Here is a 16,188-nt window from a genome sequence, read left to right as displayed (position 1 = left end):
TACAGACGCAGGTTTAAGAGCTGCAAATACATGGAGCCCAGGGGTTCAGCATTTTTGTCACAAGATGCAGGATACATCTGGTACAGAAGTCTTGCACTATCCAACATGGACAGGTAAGACTCAGGACTGCAAATCAGCCTCTGAATGCAGTGTGTATGCATAACAGGCATGAACCTCACCAAATCAATAAAAGAAAAAAAAAAAAAAAATCAAGAATATGAGCTTTTCACCTTAAATATTTAAAAAATAAAGAAAGGGAGCCTCTGAATTTTGTTACCATTCATGTATACATTTATTATGCCAAAGGAGTTTTTGATCATGTCATGGTATGTTTCTAGAGCACATGAGATCTCTTCTTTAACTTCACTAACAATGGCTATTTTAATTACTTTTTATTTTTGCTTTTTAAGCTTAAAAAAACCTCTTTCTGCATTCCTCATGAAAGGCTTTTTAAAAATTTTCTTACAGTACAAAACAAATGTTTCTCAAACATGTAAACAACCATCACGGAAATGAAACTGCTCTTAAAGTTAACTTCATTGTTATGGACGTTCTGTTAGACTTATGTCATGTTAGATGTGTTTCAGCTCAGTGACTCCTTCAATTAAAGTTATTATTGTTACCACCCCCTGCACCACAACAGTGCCTGGAGGCCCTGGTCAGGGTTAAGGCCCTTTGGTGCACGGTGCTGTACAAATACTTCAGTGTAACTCTGAAGTCCCTGGTAAGGGACAGTGAATGTTCACTGATGGGACTATAACCCTCTCTGCTTCCCTCTGTTCAGCAGTGATCCTCACAAATTACAGGAGCTGGAGTGAAACTCTTCTCCAAACTAAGTCTGGAGTTGATGTTCAATTACTGTTGAAAAGAAGATAAATGTTGCTACAGGCCAATCCTGATGCCTGCAGTCCTGTGCGTAAAGCTGCTCACACTCATGGGAATGCTCATATGAATAAGAAACTCCTATGGAAAAGGTCTGCGGACTTGAGTCCCTGCATCACTGAACTCCTTTGCAAGAAAGCATGCAAGAAAAGCAGACTGGTTCTTTTTCTCTAAGGTTTCATTGGTCTAATTCTGAGAGAAAGGGACAGGGTCAGTTGCTCAAGTTTCAGCACCGAGCATCTTGAGTTCTGATCCCCAAATTAAACAAGTTTCTGCCCTGCCTTGGGCTACTGTTACCAGGCCTGGAAAAGTCTGTTGGGACACTCTTTGTCATCTGGAGACAGTGGTTTGCCATTACAGCATGGATGGCTTATGCTTTATGGTGTGAAGGCTGCATCCTAGGCAGGAATTGAGAAGATTGTGTTCAGCCATCAGCAGAAATTTCTGAAAACACTTCAGAACAATTGCAGTTTAAATAATGATTATAATTTCATATTTGAGGTGAAATAAAAAACGATTACATGAAATAAATAGCAAAGAATCAATGTCCCTGCACAAACAGAATGTATTCCTGCCTATGAAGCATCCCTTGCAAATTACTGCCCTTTAGGTTATGTCAGAAGTTGAAACGAACCCTTTAGAGCTAAAATACAGTACTCTGAAATGAGGTTAGAAAAATTTAAAAATTACTAATGGGAAGTGTGTACAATGCTCTCTTTAAAACAGATTTCCCACCTGGGTAGCCTTGGAGTGTGAGGCCTCAATAGACATAGAGCCGATCTGAAATGGCAGCAGGCATGTGCGTCATGATCTGCATACGCAGCCACCAGTAGTAATCCATGGGGTGGTAGCGGGTGTACGGGGCCGTGGCGGTGAGCGCATGGGTGACGCTTTCGATGACCGGTGAGGTGTCTTTCGAGCCGCTGTTGCAGTACGTCTCCATCTTGCTGACCTGCTCATCAAAGTACTTCCTCCCATAGTCTTTGCGCACTATCTCGGGGAGCTCGTCCCACATTTTGTCGGCTATGGCTTTGATTCGCTCAGGGCTGTACAGGTTGGTGCCAGCAATGAAGTTGCCAGGCTCCACGATGCTGACCATCACCCCCTGAGGCTGCATTTCATACCGCAAGCAGTCAGAGAAGGCTTCCACACCGAATTTGGTGATGCAGTACGGTGAGCGGGCAGGACTGCCCATGCGCCCCATCATGCTACTGATGTTCACCACACGACCTAGGCAGAGGCCAGGCGAAGCAGAGCTGAGCTGTGGCACCTGATCAGAGCAGATACCCAACACACACCACCCCACAGGTTCCTGAACGTGCATCCACCTGCTCACTGCACATCCCCAAGAGCTGCCCAGCAGACCTGTTGTTGGCTCTATCTGAGCATTGCTGTGCTATGCAATGGCCTTCAGGTCACAGAGCAAGCCTGTTGCTTGTGATTCCTGGCTCATTATACCTGAGGACACAGGCACATGGTGACACACAAAACTCATTGCTACCGGGAACACAGAAGAGGCTGAACAGAGCCTGCATGGTGGGAAACAGGATTGCTCAGCAACAATCAGGGCTGAGCCCAGACAAGAGGAAGCTGCAGAAAAGAAAGGCTCTGGCACAAGGCCTGAGCTTGTTTATTTGCAAAGCAAAGGCACAAAACCCAGGAGCCCAGTGCTGGCTTTTGTGTCTGCCTCTCAAAAGGGCATGGATTGCTCCTGCACCACAAACAAGCAGAGCAGTCTAAGTCCATTGCACCTTTCTCTGTGTTACAGCTGAAATATGACTCAAGCACAGAGCTGGGGCCTTTCTCCTCTCCAGAAGCCATCCATTTTGGCTGGGGAGAGTGCTGGTAGGAGACTGTACATGCTGCAGTCTAATCAGTAGTTAGAGTTCTCTGCAGTTTCTATCAGTGCTCCTTGCTCAGTCAGGTTAGACACAGAAAACTTGACCACAGAAGTGGATACTCTTCCATGGTGGAAGGAATGTTGCCTGGGCCACATACAGCCCAGGTCTGCAGCACAGGACAACACTGTTAAAGTCTGTGGATGCCTCAAGAGTAAAAAATAGTCTCATTTAGTCAGGTAGTTGGCCCCAGTACAGGAAAGCTTTTGCCCCTTTATGCTGAGACCCATGCAAGCTCCAGGTCTGTGTTTCTTTGCTGTACAAAGCCAACCTCTCATACACTACAAGCTTCCAAAGTAACACAGCACACAGCTGACAACTTCCCTAGGAGAAGCACATCACAGTACACTGCTCCTGCCCACCCTGCCAGCACTGGCACAGCTGGTGTCTGTGTAGAGGGAAGGACTGCTCCTGACATTGGAATTTATGGTGATCTGCAGCTTCTGAACAGGTAAAAGAAGGTATGATGGATTAGATCTTGCGTGGGATGTTGCTGGAGAAGGCAGCACAGATGGGAACAAGAAATAATTACTGGTTTTCAGGACTGCTGCCTTGCTGTGTAACTCAGAGTGGTTACAAAATCTGTCATTTGTGTGTATGCTGTGAGTCTGTAAAGGTATGAAGATGGCCAATGGTGCAGAGAGAAGCATAACAGACCTTCTAGCCTCTAACACAGCAAGACATAGGGCAGGACAGGGGACTTGCTCCAGGTAGTGCCAGTCTGGAGGAGACTACTCACCCTTTGACCTCCGGATGAGTGGGAGAAAAGCCTTGGTGGTTCGCACAGTCCCCCACAGATTCACTTCAGCTACCTCCATGTAGGTGTCCATGCTTGTGAACTCTACTTCCCCGAATGTGGAGATCCCAGCATTGTTAACCAGCCCCCAGAGCCCTGGAAGACAAAAATCAAGCAGAAAGCTTTCCCTCTGAGACACTAATGAGAGCAGCTTCGAAAAGACTTTGCTAATAGATTATGGCACCATACAACAGAGCCTTTCATTAACACCTGTAAAGATTAAAGCCAGAGAGAAGAGAGTTCAGAGTGAACCTCAGCCTCCTGAGCAAATATAATCACAATCAGGATCTGTCCCTACTGCCCAACACTGCAGCCACAAAGTACCATGAATAAGGGAAGTTCTGAGCCAGCAAATAAGACAAATTCAGCCTTGTCTAAGCTGTTCTCCTTGCCATTCTCTTTTTATCCATCATTATTTTTTTAAAAGCAGCAAAATATAGCCTCTAAATGCAAAGAATAAGAATAGGAAAGACCTTTTAAGAAACAAAACAGTAATTCTTTTAAAGTAAAATCCCTTATGTCACCATAAGAACTAGAATGCCTGCAATGCTGGGAAGCATGGGGGCATGGGTGGACATGGGTGGGCATGCCTGCCACAGTATCTCCCTTTTATTCTGCCAATCAAGATGGCAACAGCCAAAGCCATGAACTCATTTGGCAATTAAAAAAAAAAGATTTTAAAGGAATTTGGAATAAAATGAACTCACTTCATATAATACTCTAATGGCACAGGAAACAGACTGAGAAAGACCTGGAATAGCTTCTCTCTGCTGTTTAGAAAAACTTGCTGTTATCTGTTGACTGATGTCATCCAGATCTGTGTTCTCAGAAGCAGCCCAGAAAAGGCAACTGCAGCCTAGCTTATGTTTGAGAATACAGGGCTAGAAAACTTAATTTATATATAGAAGACCCAAAATAATCTAAAAAAATAAATATAAAAGTAAAATAAATACATTTATGCAAAATCCAAAACAAAACATTACTGGTTGTTCTGCTTTTAAACAACCTTCATGCGTTGAAGTGTGGATGTTCTTTAGGGGAAAAATGTAGTTCAAAGGGTGCAAAGATTTCAGGAACACATGAGCAACTGGGATTTTCACAGTACTGGAGCAGAATTTGCTGTCATCACCTCAGCAGAATGAGGTAGGCAGGCTAAGTAAGTCAGCTACAGCTACCCCCTGAACTCTGAAATCTGCAGTATATGATAATATCTGCAATGGCATTAATGATACTCAGCTGGCTTAACAGAAAATCCTTTGGAAAAATCTCTCCTTTTCCTTTTGGAAGTTTGGGGGAGACATCTCCATTGCTAACGCCCAATCTTTGGGCACTGGCCTGGTTTTACAACATAAAGGGAGTCACAACAAACTTCAGGTCACAGGAATAAAGACTAATTACAGGGCCTTGACCACCACCTTGATTTCTGCTAATATCCCTACAGGAGCTAGCAGACAAAAAAGCAGTTTTCTTTCTAGTTGCTGTCTTAAGTGGGAAGCTGCTTTCTGACGTGGCACAACATTTAAACAGACTATTTGCTCTGCACTGCTGCTCCTCAAAGCTTTGTGCCCTTCAGTCATGCGCTCAGCTTTTGAAATATGCCCTGAAAATGCTCCCAGAGCCCAGCTGAGGGAGCTCCTGCCACCTATGTGACCTTAAAGCCCATTGCGCACACGAACCTTTCTCTGGGTCCTCCAGGCTGCTATTCACATGCTCCACTGCTCGGTCCACTTCTTTGCTGTCACAGACATTGAGCTGGACAGTTCTCATTCGATCACTGTTCATGTTGTCCAGATCCTTGGAACCACCATCTCCCTTGTCCTAGAGGTGAAGAAACTGCCAGTTTGAATGTGGCCAAACTGCTCGTGTAGAGTAGCAAATGCATAGCAACCATCAAATCAAACAAAAGAATGCACAGGGCAGTCACAGAATAATCAGGACAGTCCTGCAGCTCTAAGAGGAAGGGGAACAGACAGGGCTGCTCCTGCAGAACACTATTCCTCAGGCATCCCTATCTGACCATGAGCCCTGCCACAGAGTTAGCTGGTACAAACTGCTCTGAACACCAAGAAGGCAGCCAGAGCTGGATCTGCCCCAGCAAGGTAACTCCTGCCCAGTACAAGATCCTGAGATAAAGCTGTGCCCCACTGCTGCAGTGGTGGGAATGTGGTGCCATCCTCACTTTGGTTTGCATATCAGGCACAGCAAATAGTTTGGCGGGGGTATGGTATAGAATAGCAGGTGAGTGGCTGCACGTGTATGTTGCACATGCTTCTCAGTCACATTGCCAGCTCTGGAAGCGACAGTCCAAAAAGGACTGCGTGCCCACTGCTCTCTCTGTTCAGCTGATCTATGCACACAGCTCCCACTGCCTGGAAACCCACCTACTGCCTCCAACGGACTCCTACTGAGTCTGGTCACCAAGTGCCTGGCCAGCTTGCCTGCTAGTAATTTCCCCCAGCATCTTTTCCAGCATCTTGCTCTCTTCTCTGCCTCCCCCCATGAGCCTTTTCTCGCTCCCATTTCCCATCTCCACTCCTTTTTTCTCAGCTCAGAACAAGATTCCTCCAATATCCACTCACAGCCCAGCTATGTAACTGTGGTTAACCCCCGAGATACGTGGGCCAGACGCTGCAAGCAACAAGGCTGCCATGCCCAGAGCTAGTCCCTTCACAGTGGTGAAGCCTGGCTACAGTGCTTCCAGGACACAGACGTGAGATGTTAATACCAGTTTGGGACTATCCCTCAATCACTCCCATGGTTATAAGCTACTGGACTGTCCTGGGCACTCTAGGGTACTTTCGTAGAGGATGGAGAGGTCTAGCTCTGAAAAGAATCACTTTTTGGGAACATTCCTGTCTTTACTGTAGGAAACTCCCTCTGTCCCCCCAATATCATCCCTCACTAGAAGTCTTTTACTCCTCATTAACAAGCTAGACATGGAGCATGTCCCACAGCATCATCTGATGGCTGCTCAGCCCTTCTTCCCTCACCACTCCACCCTCCAGGTAGCCCCTCTCACTGTGTCAGCATCAGCAGGCAAGCATCAGAGCGCTCTTCACCCCTCACAGATGAGGCTTTTTTGGATAGCTTGCTTTCCTTCCTCTGACCTGGAACAGACCAGTTCTTCATAGCAAGGCTGTTTCCTGACTGCTGAATTGTATTAGATTTTTCTAAACAGCTTGAGCCACAGGTGCTCCCTGTCAGATACTCCCAGTAGTCAGTTGTCAACGAGATGGTGCTCATCTCTGCAGTCTGAACCCAGGCTGCGCATTTGTTCCCCCAAATGAGAGTTCCTTCCAGACATCACATTTTAGCTACCACAAAGGGTGGCCATATCTCCCCCTGTCTCTGTGCCACCTCTCTTCCAAAAAAAAACCACAAAAAACAAACCTTTCTCCTGGCTCCTCTCATTCCTGTGCTTATCCACTCTGCTCACAGACAGTTCACTAACTCAAGTACCTGACATCTCCCCTCCATCTCCTCCACCCTTCCTTATTCCACCACGGACTGTTAATACCGGTTAGTGTTTGTCCTTAAGAGAAGGCATCTGCTGCACTCTCTCCACACAGAAGCATACCGCATACAAAACAGAGCAGTTAAGTCCCATGCACAGCTTAGTGGCGTTTGTACGGTGACTGAAAACACAGTTTCGTGCTAAGTTTGCTGCTCACTCAAAAGCACTGTGGTACTGAAGCCAGTGTGTATGGCAAAGCATTGACAAGCATACAAGTGGCACATGTGGGGATGCCCACAGGGAATCAGCAAATCCAAGCATGCAAGTCCCTTGGAAACAGCAGATATTGCTAAAGGGAAGAACAGTAAGGACATGGTGCTTCTTTCCCCAGTCCCAGGTTTGTGAGGTGCTACAAAATCTCTGGGCCACAGCAACACACCAGCCTCAGAGGCCTCATAACCTCTACTGGGACCTTCACAGCATCCTCTTCTTCCCTTCTTCCTCCCTTACAGGATTGGCTCAGCAATCCAACATCCCTTCTGCCCACCCACACACAGCTGGGTGCTCGGACAGGGACCCTTGGGGCTGGGATCCTGGCCAAGAGTTGGACTCTGGGCATTAACCCAGCCCCACAGGCCATTCCCTTGGCTCTTCAGAAAGGGCAGATGGGTGGTGTTTAAGTCAGGCACCCTGGGGTTGTATATCATCTCTCCTAACATGGGATGCAGCCTGTCCCACAACCCCCAGGCACACATGCAGCAGTGAAAGGACCTTCTCATACTATGCCAAGAGACCAGGACATCTCTGCTGCCAGCCTCAGGGTCCACTGTCCCCATGACAAAACGGCCCAGCTCTTGCATACTGAAAAAGCACACGGCTGCCTCATCTTTCTCTTTCCACGGTCACCCTCCAGGGCCCATGGGTTTCAGCTTGTCTCTTTATCAGCATGTCCCTGAAGCGGGAGGGAACACCCTGTGGCTCTGAGCACTCTTGTTGAGCCCTACAGTAGCTGGCTGCACGCTGGCTTGCTCAGATAACCTCTGCCTGCTCATCCCCCTGCAAGCCCCGACAGGCCTAAGCACACAAAGCAAAGCAAACAGGGGTTCCACCACACTCCTGACAGCCATTAACAAACATCACATATGTCCACTGGTAACAGATACTGATGGAAAAATACCTTCTTCATCTTGTGTCAGCTGGCTCCTCCAGCTATTAACCAAAGAGGAAAAAATAAGACAGCTGCAGTATGATTGTTCATTGGATCCAGACTACCACTGCCTTGGCAATGAAGCATCAACACAACGCTCACATGAATATATTTGCCAGTGAAAATGTTCAGAAGAAACTGCGTGTGAAATAGCACACTGTTAGCACAGACCCATCTTTGGGCTCCCCTCAGTTGTGACACCTCTCTCAGGTCAGACGCTCAGGATCTGGCCACTCTAGGAAACATTTCCTGATGAAGAGTCAGCACTGCACACACTTTTAATCTGCAATAAGGATGTGACACTCCTACAAACAGTGCATACCCTGAGGCTATGATGGCTCCCCAAGCTGGAGTATGCTTCTGATGTGCAGGTGTGCTGTGAAAAACAGTCCCATAAAAATAACACTGAAGTTTCATAGTCATTTCCTCCCTGTCAGGGCTAGGTCAAATATACCCAAGGAAAAGATGATGCTTCTTATTTCTACCTCCATTTCTATCTAGCATCTAAAAAACACACCAGACCTTTTCTGCCCCTGACATCAGTAATAATTACACTCTGATCAGAATTCTGCTTATGGTTTTGCTAATTAAACCAGTGGCACAATGAGAAACCAGCTCAGTCTCCTGGGGCTGTTTTAGTTCTACAGCGCAGTGCTACATAAAGTATATGGCCTGAGGACACATAGGAGGCCAACCTGTTAACTAAGGAGCTTTGGCATTTTACAGTGTTTTTCTGATGACAGTTGCTGTTACCAGTCTTGCCATAGTAACACAGATTTTGGAACATGCGATGCAAGTCCAGCTACAGAAGCAATATTTAATTACACAGTGATAGAGCAAAGCTTTCTGCTGATTTTTGGCAAGGAAATAAATATTGATCAAAGCCTAAAAGAGTTCTGGCATGCTGCTGCATGTCAGCTTATGCTAAAATTGTCAGAGGCCAAGATTCTCCTCTAACATGCACTCAATAAAATGAGCACTGAAGACACCAAAATGGAAGGGAGGTTTCAGTGACAGTTAAAGACATGCTCACTGAAAATCACATCTTTCTGGCAGCTCAGACAGAGGAAGTGAAACCCAGAAGTAACTTTGCAGCTCTGAAATTTTTGGCTCCTGTCAACAGAAAGGCAGGCTATTATGCCAAACAGTGGTTTTTGAGTCTGCAATGTTCTTATATTCTCTAATGCTGATCTTCAGTTATAAAAGCTGAGTAGAAACAACTGCAAAAAAAGTACTCATCCACCCTCTCTTCTTGACACCTTTTGAAAAGCAGCAGTTTATAAGAAGTGTCTTTTTCTGGTGTGAAGCCTGTAGAGGGAGCCCAGGTTAACAAAAAAACCCTTGACCCAAAGCTGAGACACCCCAAGGACAGAGCTATGGAAACACAAACTTCTCTTTTGAAAAAATGCAACAGAAAGAACTAATAATTTAAGCAAAATTTAGTAATAATGGAAAAATTAACAGCAGAAAGAGTATTGACAATACTAAAAAACACATGGGAAATTATCTTTAAATAATATAATTCAAGATACATTTATAGTTATGAGTGAGCTAAAAGATAAGGATCAAAATAACTGACCCACCCCAGGATATCCCGAGGAGTAAGTTTGTTTCTGTTGGGAAAGGGCCATGCAGCTGAAAAAGTGCAGTGCTTCATAAGGAGAGAGGCTAAAGTGCTCCCCTGTTCTCCATGACCAGGCATCTCTGACTGCCATACAGAGTGCTCCCAGAGAGAGTATCAGGACTGCATCACTAAGCTATTTGTGGCCCAATTCTGCTCTCATTTGTACTAGTGGAACTATTGCCTTCACAGTGATTTCAGGAAACCCGCATACACACTGGGGCATGGCTGTATTCATGAATATAGAAAAATATGCTCATACCACACTCCATAAAATCACGGGTGGCTTGGTGGATGTCACAATTAATCAAAATAAGCCCTGCATGAATATGTATAGTCTGAGACCTGGGCCAAAGGTCCAGACTCAACCTAATCCCAAAATTTGCTTATGGATAACCCTATAAAATTAGATCCCAGGTTCCAGTCCATCAGATACAGAACAGACCACAATGTTGTGATTTCAAGAACCACCTCCCCAGATACCATTTAGTCCTGGTTCTGGTCCAGATCAGGTTATGCTCTATGAAATTCAAGCACTGATGTCTTTCCCTTTGGGCTACCAATCACCCTCCTTCTCCTTAGCAGAAAGCTGAGCAGAGTGGAGAAGAAAGACTGGATTTTCTACATGTCCATGCAAGTGCCACAGGGGAAGAATAAAGTTTTTGTTTTCCCTACCTTTTGCAGGCAGCCAGCGTAAACAACGAACCCTTTGGCATGCAGGTGCTTGGCCAAGGCAAACCCAAACCCTGAGTCACAACCTGTTATAAGCACAGCTTTGCTGCCAATCTGCAAAACAAGATAGCAAAAAAAACCAAAACCAAAAACAAAAACACTGAGATTGAGTATTAGAAATCGGTGATTTGAAGTGCACAGAACAAAACCATGTCCTTGGCCAGGAGGAGTCCCTTGTTCCATGGACATTCTCTACACTCACTGCCAGATACTGCCACCCAGTGCCAAACGTTTCACACTGACTTCCTGCCAGTGAGGCAGAATGATCGTCCTCTGAACACAAAGAAAAGTTTGGCACCTCTGGCAACAGGTTCCCAAGGCAAAGAGACCAAGCAAACCACCATTCCCTGACAGTTCACATCAATCTTGAAGTCTGAAAATATACCAGACAGTTCCCAAGACATGTCTTCCCTTCAGTAGGAACTGTTCCTATATGTTCAAAGCAGGCAGGAGTCCACTCTTCTGTGCCATGAGCCTGCAGGGCATGGGGAAGATAGCTTGACCGAAAAAAGAATATGGGTTAACCTTACTGACTGCTCACTAATCTTTCTCTAGCACATAAATCCTCCAGTGCTGGGTTGTAAAAGCTAAGCAGAATCAAGTGGATTTAATATTTGAAATTAAGACCAGTTGGTCATCAGTCATTTTGTTTGCCTTTTTATTTTTGGTCTTCTTATTTTTGCAACTTACAATTTAAATAGAAATATGCCTCCTTTCTTCTCCAAAACTCTTCTTCTAACCCAAATAGAGGCAGCAGTTAAGTGGCATGTTAAAAACTGCATGGTGTACCACATTCCAGCAGCAACAAGTGCACACGCAACAAGGCACTGCTGTGGGTCGGATTAGGTAATAATTATTTGCAATTCATTACAACTCATCTCATTCAAAAAACTAGAAATTTGGCTTTCCCCAGCATACACAGGGACTGATCAGGCTCACATTGGAAGCCCAGGAGTGATGCAGGGGCCATATCTGAATTCCTTTGAGACTGTCCCAGGGTTATGGAGCAAGATGTGCATACTCTAGCACAGCTACAGTGCTGAGTTCTGTGCCACAAGACAAGCAAGAGGGCAAAACATCCCATTTCCTTTTGCCTGCCACTGTTCCAGGAGAGGAACGCCTCAAGGAGAGGGCTGTTAAAGAAGAATGCCACTCTCCAGATCAAAAGGCGAGGACTTACACAACCATATTCCAGAAAGAGTGCTTTATTAAGAATTTGTCATGCAAATTCCCTCCACTATAAGGTGGAAGGTTTCATCTGCTGAGTGAGTTCCAAAAATAGACGAAAGCCACTAGTCTGATTGTTTATTTCCATCCTCAGCAGCATGTACCATGCTACGTCAGTGGAAGGTCTGTGCTAGGAAAGAATGTGGAGTATGTTGGAGAGGTCCAGCTCAGAGTCTTTCTGGCAAATTGGAAAGAAGAATTTGGTCACCAGGCTTCAGAGATTTTAAAACCCCATCTCAGCAGAAGTAGTTTCTGGAAACCACAACCACACTCACCTGATCAACTTCATTTGCATAAGAGCGGCTGCCACATGGAGACAAGAGAGGGAAGCAAAATCTTCGCACAGGCCTGTTAAAAAAAGAAAACAACAAACAACAGATCAGGCATGGAATATTTTGTCCATACCCTGGTGCTGCAGCATACACATGAAAAGGAATTCAGTGTTGCCTATATACATGATGTCATTTGAGAAGACAGAATTCAGTCTGCAAATCTCCTTAGTCTGAGCCTGTGTGTTTCCTACAGTATGAAACATTTGTTCTCAAAAGACCTTGATGCTATTTCCAGCTGCAGAAGCTGTCTGGATATTACCAAGAATTCTAAAATAGCTCCTGGTCTCGAGGCACAGAGCTGCTTCCACCTGCAAAATGGGCAGTGCAGTGTTTTCATTTCCAACAGCAACAATGCAAAGCTGGGGTAGAAGTTATTTGTTTGTCTGATGAAAGTCTGCTGTGACATTGTCTGATACCCAGCCTAAACTTGAATTTGCTTGGATCTGTCTCACTGCTTTTACACACAGCTCCACCCTTCTGTCATGTTGGATGACATTTCTTCCTCTGCAGTGTCTACCCATTAGATACTCAGATTTTATATCCCCTCTTTGCAACTGTTCAAGAAGGTAAGAGACACCATGTCTCTGAGCAATACCTGCCATGCAGATCTGACACTCCTCTGCATAGTATGTCTGACTCCCAGCAAGACAAACCATGTTTTCAAAGACAGAGTAGAGCAAAGCAACTGTGCCTTCCACAGGGTGAGATTCTGTTTAGAAAAGCTATGCTACTAGCAGCATCATGCTGTCTTGGGTCTTGCCATCATTCATTAAAACTGGGCCTAGACAACACACCAGAGTGACCCTAGCCTCTCTCCTTGCCAGCCACCTCTGTGGACTATATCAGCTTTTTCATTTTTGCTTTGGGCGTCAACATTGCCCTCCCAGAGCCCTCTGGCCTTCCCCTGGACATGCTGTATTTCACTACCCTCCGGTCCCTCTAACAACATCTATCCTTCAGCAGAGCTCATCTTCCAGGCTGGTCTTCTGTCTTCTAAGTTAACTGCATAGTCATTCACAGTTTTCTCCTGCTTGGACATCACAGGCACTCCTTGTGATGCTACACTGAACAGCAATCTGCAGACACTCTGGCCTGTGAGCTGCATCTTGGGAAAACAAGGCTAGAAAAAGGGTCTGCTAGGGCAGAAGCTTTGAATCAGATACAAAAGGAGCTGATTTATATTCAGACAACGGTGTCTGCTCACCTTCCTGCACAGTTTAGCTCTTTTTCTAACTTTGAGTGTCACAAGCCCAATCAGCTCTTGAAATAGCTGCAGACAATTTAATTGCTGCAAAGGTCGGTCCCCTGGCAAAGTCTGTGTTAACATCCCTGACCTGCAACCCTGACTTAGAACTTTTGTCTCAACAATAAGCTTCTTGGTGTGTCCCAAAGTGCCTAGAAAAGTTCATAACATTTCTTTTAGCTGCATGAACTTGATTTTCATTTTTCAATGTCATGTCTGGTCCTGTTATTTCACCACAGCACACTGATTTGCTGCACTCTATTCACAACAGCCTGTAGAGAATAACTACTTGACATTCTGTCGACCTTGACCTGAAGGCAAGGGCATAAAATAGATGCCAACTGCCGATCAGCAGGGATGTCATCAGAGAAAACAGCTACGATGCGTATGGGATGTTAGCCCACACACAGTACACTGAGTACACAGTACCACGAGCCATTTTTGTCATTCTGCATGACTGAATTCTAGAGACCACAACTGAGATACTTAAAATGCACAGATGGTCCTCAAACTGAATTGGTGCTTGTAACCACGCATTTGCTTTTGTTCGGTTACACCAAAAAAGGCAGTCCTCAGCTTGAAGAGTCAAGTATATAAATGCTACCTCAATGCATTAAGATACCAGTATAGTGACAACACTGCCTTTCAGATGAACAGTTGGGTTTCCATTTCAGGTTTAGCAACTTGTGGGTACTTCAAAAAACACAACACATTTTTGCCCTGAGTACAAGATGCACAAAGCCCAAATACACTGTAAGCAAAACAAAAGAAAAAAAAGAATATGCTTACATTTATTTTCTTACATTAATAAAGCATTAATTTGTATTTGTAAGGCCACAGCAGATTCCTGCCAGTGCAACTTTGGTATGTGTGGAGCAAATATAAGATAAAAGGCCTATGCCTGTTTGCACAGGAAATCTCTAACAGCTTAGCTATCTTTGGTCTTTACAACACCCTGTTAGGGGAGCAATCCTTGATGGTGATGGTGCTGGACACTACTATCAACACCAGTAGAACAATACTGGAGGTGGCAGTTCTTGCTTAGCAGGCCATGAGCCACTTTTAAATGGCTTATATACAATCAGTGGTACACACACCACTGTTTGGGTACTCTGCTCTAAAGCAAAGCCAGTGAAAGCACTCAGCTTGCTCTGAATTTGGACTAGTAGGGTTCCCATCATGTATCAATATAAAAGGCAACTTTTTCAGAGCTAGGAATTAGAATTAGATAGGCAATTTTCTGTTCATGTTCAGAAAAAAACAGCTTCATTACTCAGCCTACCTCCATTTCTGACTAAAACCCTCTCTCTCAACTTTCTCTCTCATTTCATGTGATTCAGTGTGTCTTTAATGCAGTCATAGAAATACAACAGTTCCTTGCACTGCAGCAAGGCCTATTCACTGACATACAGGAATAAACCCTTGCATGACACTGAATTTATAACACTCTGCTCAACCCCCTTTTGACTGCAGATGACTGTCCAAGTGTTAAAAAAAAGCAACATGTTGCCAACCCCTCCTTGCATATAGAGTCCATCTCCTCTGGTTGCCCAGGCAGACTGCGGAGTTTCCATCCCTGGAGATATATTCAAAAGCCATCTGGACACAGTCCTGGACAACCAGCCCTAGGAGGCCCTGCTTGAGCAGCACAGTTGGACCAGATGACCTCCAGAGTTCCCTTCCAACCTCAACCATCTTGTGATTCTGTAAATAAGCTGTCCCACTGAAAACAAATGAGCCCTCGATGTGTGCTTTAGTCAAGATCTCACTCTTTCTTCTTCTTCCTCTAGTTACTTACCTGAAGCCTTTCCCTGCATCCTTGAAATTCTGGGCTTTTGCAGAGAGGTTCAGGAGAGGCCGGGACAGCTTGGTAGCCAGCATGCTTTCAGTTAACCCACTCGGTCAACAGCAAGACTGTTCTCCCTTAGCTCTGCAATACAAGATAGCATCTCTGTGTTAGTTGCTCAATTATTTTGTAAGTCATGCTGACTCCAGGTATTACAACAAGAAAATAAAGTCCAAAGGAACTCATCTTTCCCCCTTTAAGTCCCTCATACTGAGATAAACAGCTCAACCTTCAACCACCTCAAGATGCTCTGAAATAAGGAAAAATATTATAAGAAAACTGACAAGCACGGAGGCATTTAAAGAAAATGTTAACTTCTCCTTCTTTAATGCATCTTTGACTGCATTCTCTGAAACAGCTAAAAATTAAGGTACTTACATGGAATATATTACTTCAAGTGAGCTATATGAAATAACTTTAAACTAAAACCCCCAAAGCAATCCTTGGGCTTTACAGCTGGTACAGCCATGTTGTTAAAAATACATTTCTTTGTAATTACGTAGCTGGTGATGCTGGACTATGCACAGGAAATTAAACTCACTACAGGGTGAACACTGCTCAAGAGCCAGGTTGTTAAATTAACAAAAAGTTAATTTCAGTCATATTCATCTTGGAAACAACCAATCCAGTGCACTAAACACCCTCTCCCCAGCTTAGCACACAGCCTCCTTTACTGAAGCAGAACAGCGGTGTCTAGGTGTTGGGGCTTATGGCACCTCTGCCGAGGGCTGGGCTACGGCAGCTTCAGAGCCCACGAAGAAACAGGCCTCGGCTGAAAACCAGCGAAATTACCACAGAAACAGCTGCCGTGGGGCACCAGGCTGGGAAGGAGCGGTCTCGGCTCGGGAGGACCGGCTGCCTCTGGGAATCCTCTGAAACTCGGCGGGTTTGATCGAATCCGAGAGCACCGCGGCTGCCCACGCAAGCTCTCGTGAGGGAACTCTACCAGG

At 45.1% G+C, this 16,188-nt stretch overlaps 1 protein-coding gene across 1 annotated transcript; it reads right to left on the bottom strand.

The window, feature by feature from the left end:
• Positions 1 to 910: 910 nt before the first annotated feature.
• BDH1 (3-hydroxybutyrate dehydrogenase, type 1) lies at positions 911 to 15,327 on the bottom strand. The gene is made up of 6 exons (XM_010082503.1): positions 15,191 to 15,327; positions 12,093 to 12,165; positions 10,534 to 10,644; positions 5,253 to 5,394; positions 3,520 to 3,672; positions 911 to 2,112 (listed from the first exon to the last, which is right to left on the bottom strand). The coding sequence occupies exons 1-6, from the start codon at positions 15,271 to 15,273 to the stop codon at positions 1,643 to 1,645; spliced, it is 1,032 nt and encodes a 343-aa protein (XP_010080805.1). The 5' UTR covers positions 15,274 to 15,327; the 3' UTR covers positions 911 to 1,642.
• Between the last annotated feature and the right edge of the window lie 861 nt (positions 15,328 to 16,188).

Source organism: Pterocles gutturalis, unplaced genomic scaffold (genome assembly GCF_000699245.1).
Source record: "Pterocles gutturalis isolate BGI_N339 unplaced genomic scaffold, ASM69924v1 scaffold33439, whole genome shotgun sequence".
NCBI classification, from domain to species: domain Eukaryota; kingdom Metazoa; phylum Chordata; class Aves; order Pterocliformes; family Pteroclidae; genus Pterocles; species Pterocles gutturalis.
The sequence above is the reverse complement of the archived record's forward strand: the minus strand, read 5'-3'. Positions and strand labels throughout refer to the sequence as shown.

What these genes read in the sequence shown, in the direction of transcription:
- BDH1 (XM_010082503.1), bottom strand. Translation starts at nt 15,273, where the DNA reads ATGCTGGCTACCAAGCTGTCCCGGCCTCTCCTGAACCTCTCTGCAAAA. An exon ending in ACGCTGGCTGCCTGCAAAAG is followed by an intron (nt 5,395 to 10,533) that starts GTAGGGAAAACA and finishes CTTCACCTCTAG; the next exon opens with GACAAGGGAGATGGTGGTTC. An exon ending in CCTGGAGGACCCAGAGAAAG is followed by an intron (nt 3,673 to 5,252) that starts GTTCGTGTGCGC and finishes TTTGTCTTCCAG; the next exon opens with GGCTCTGGGGGCTGGTTAAC.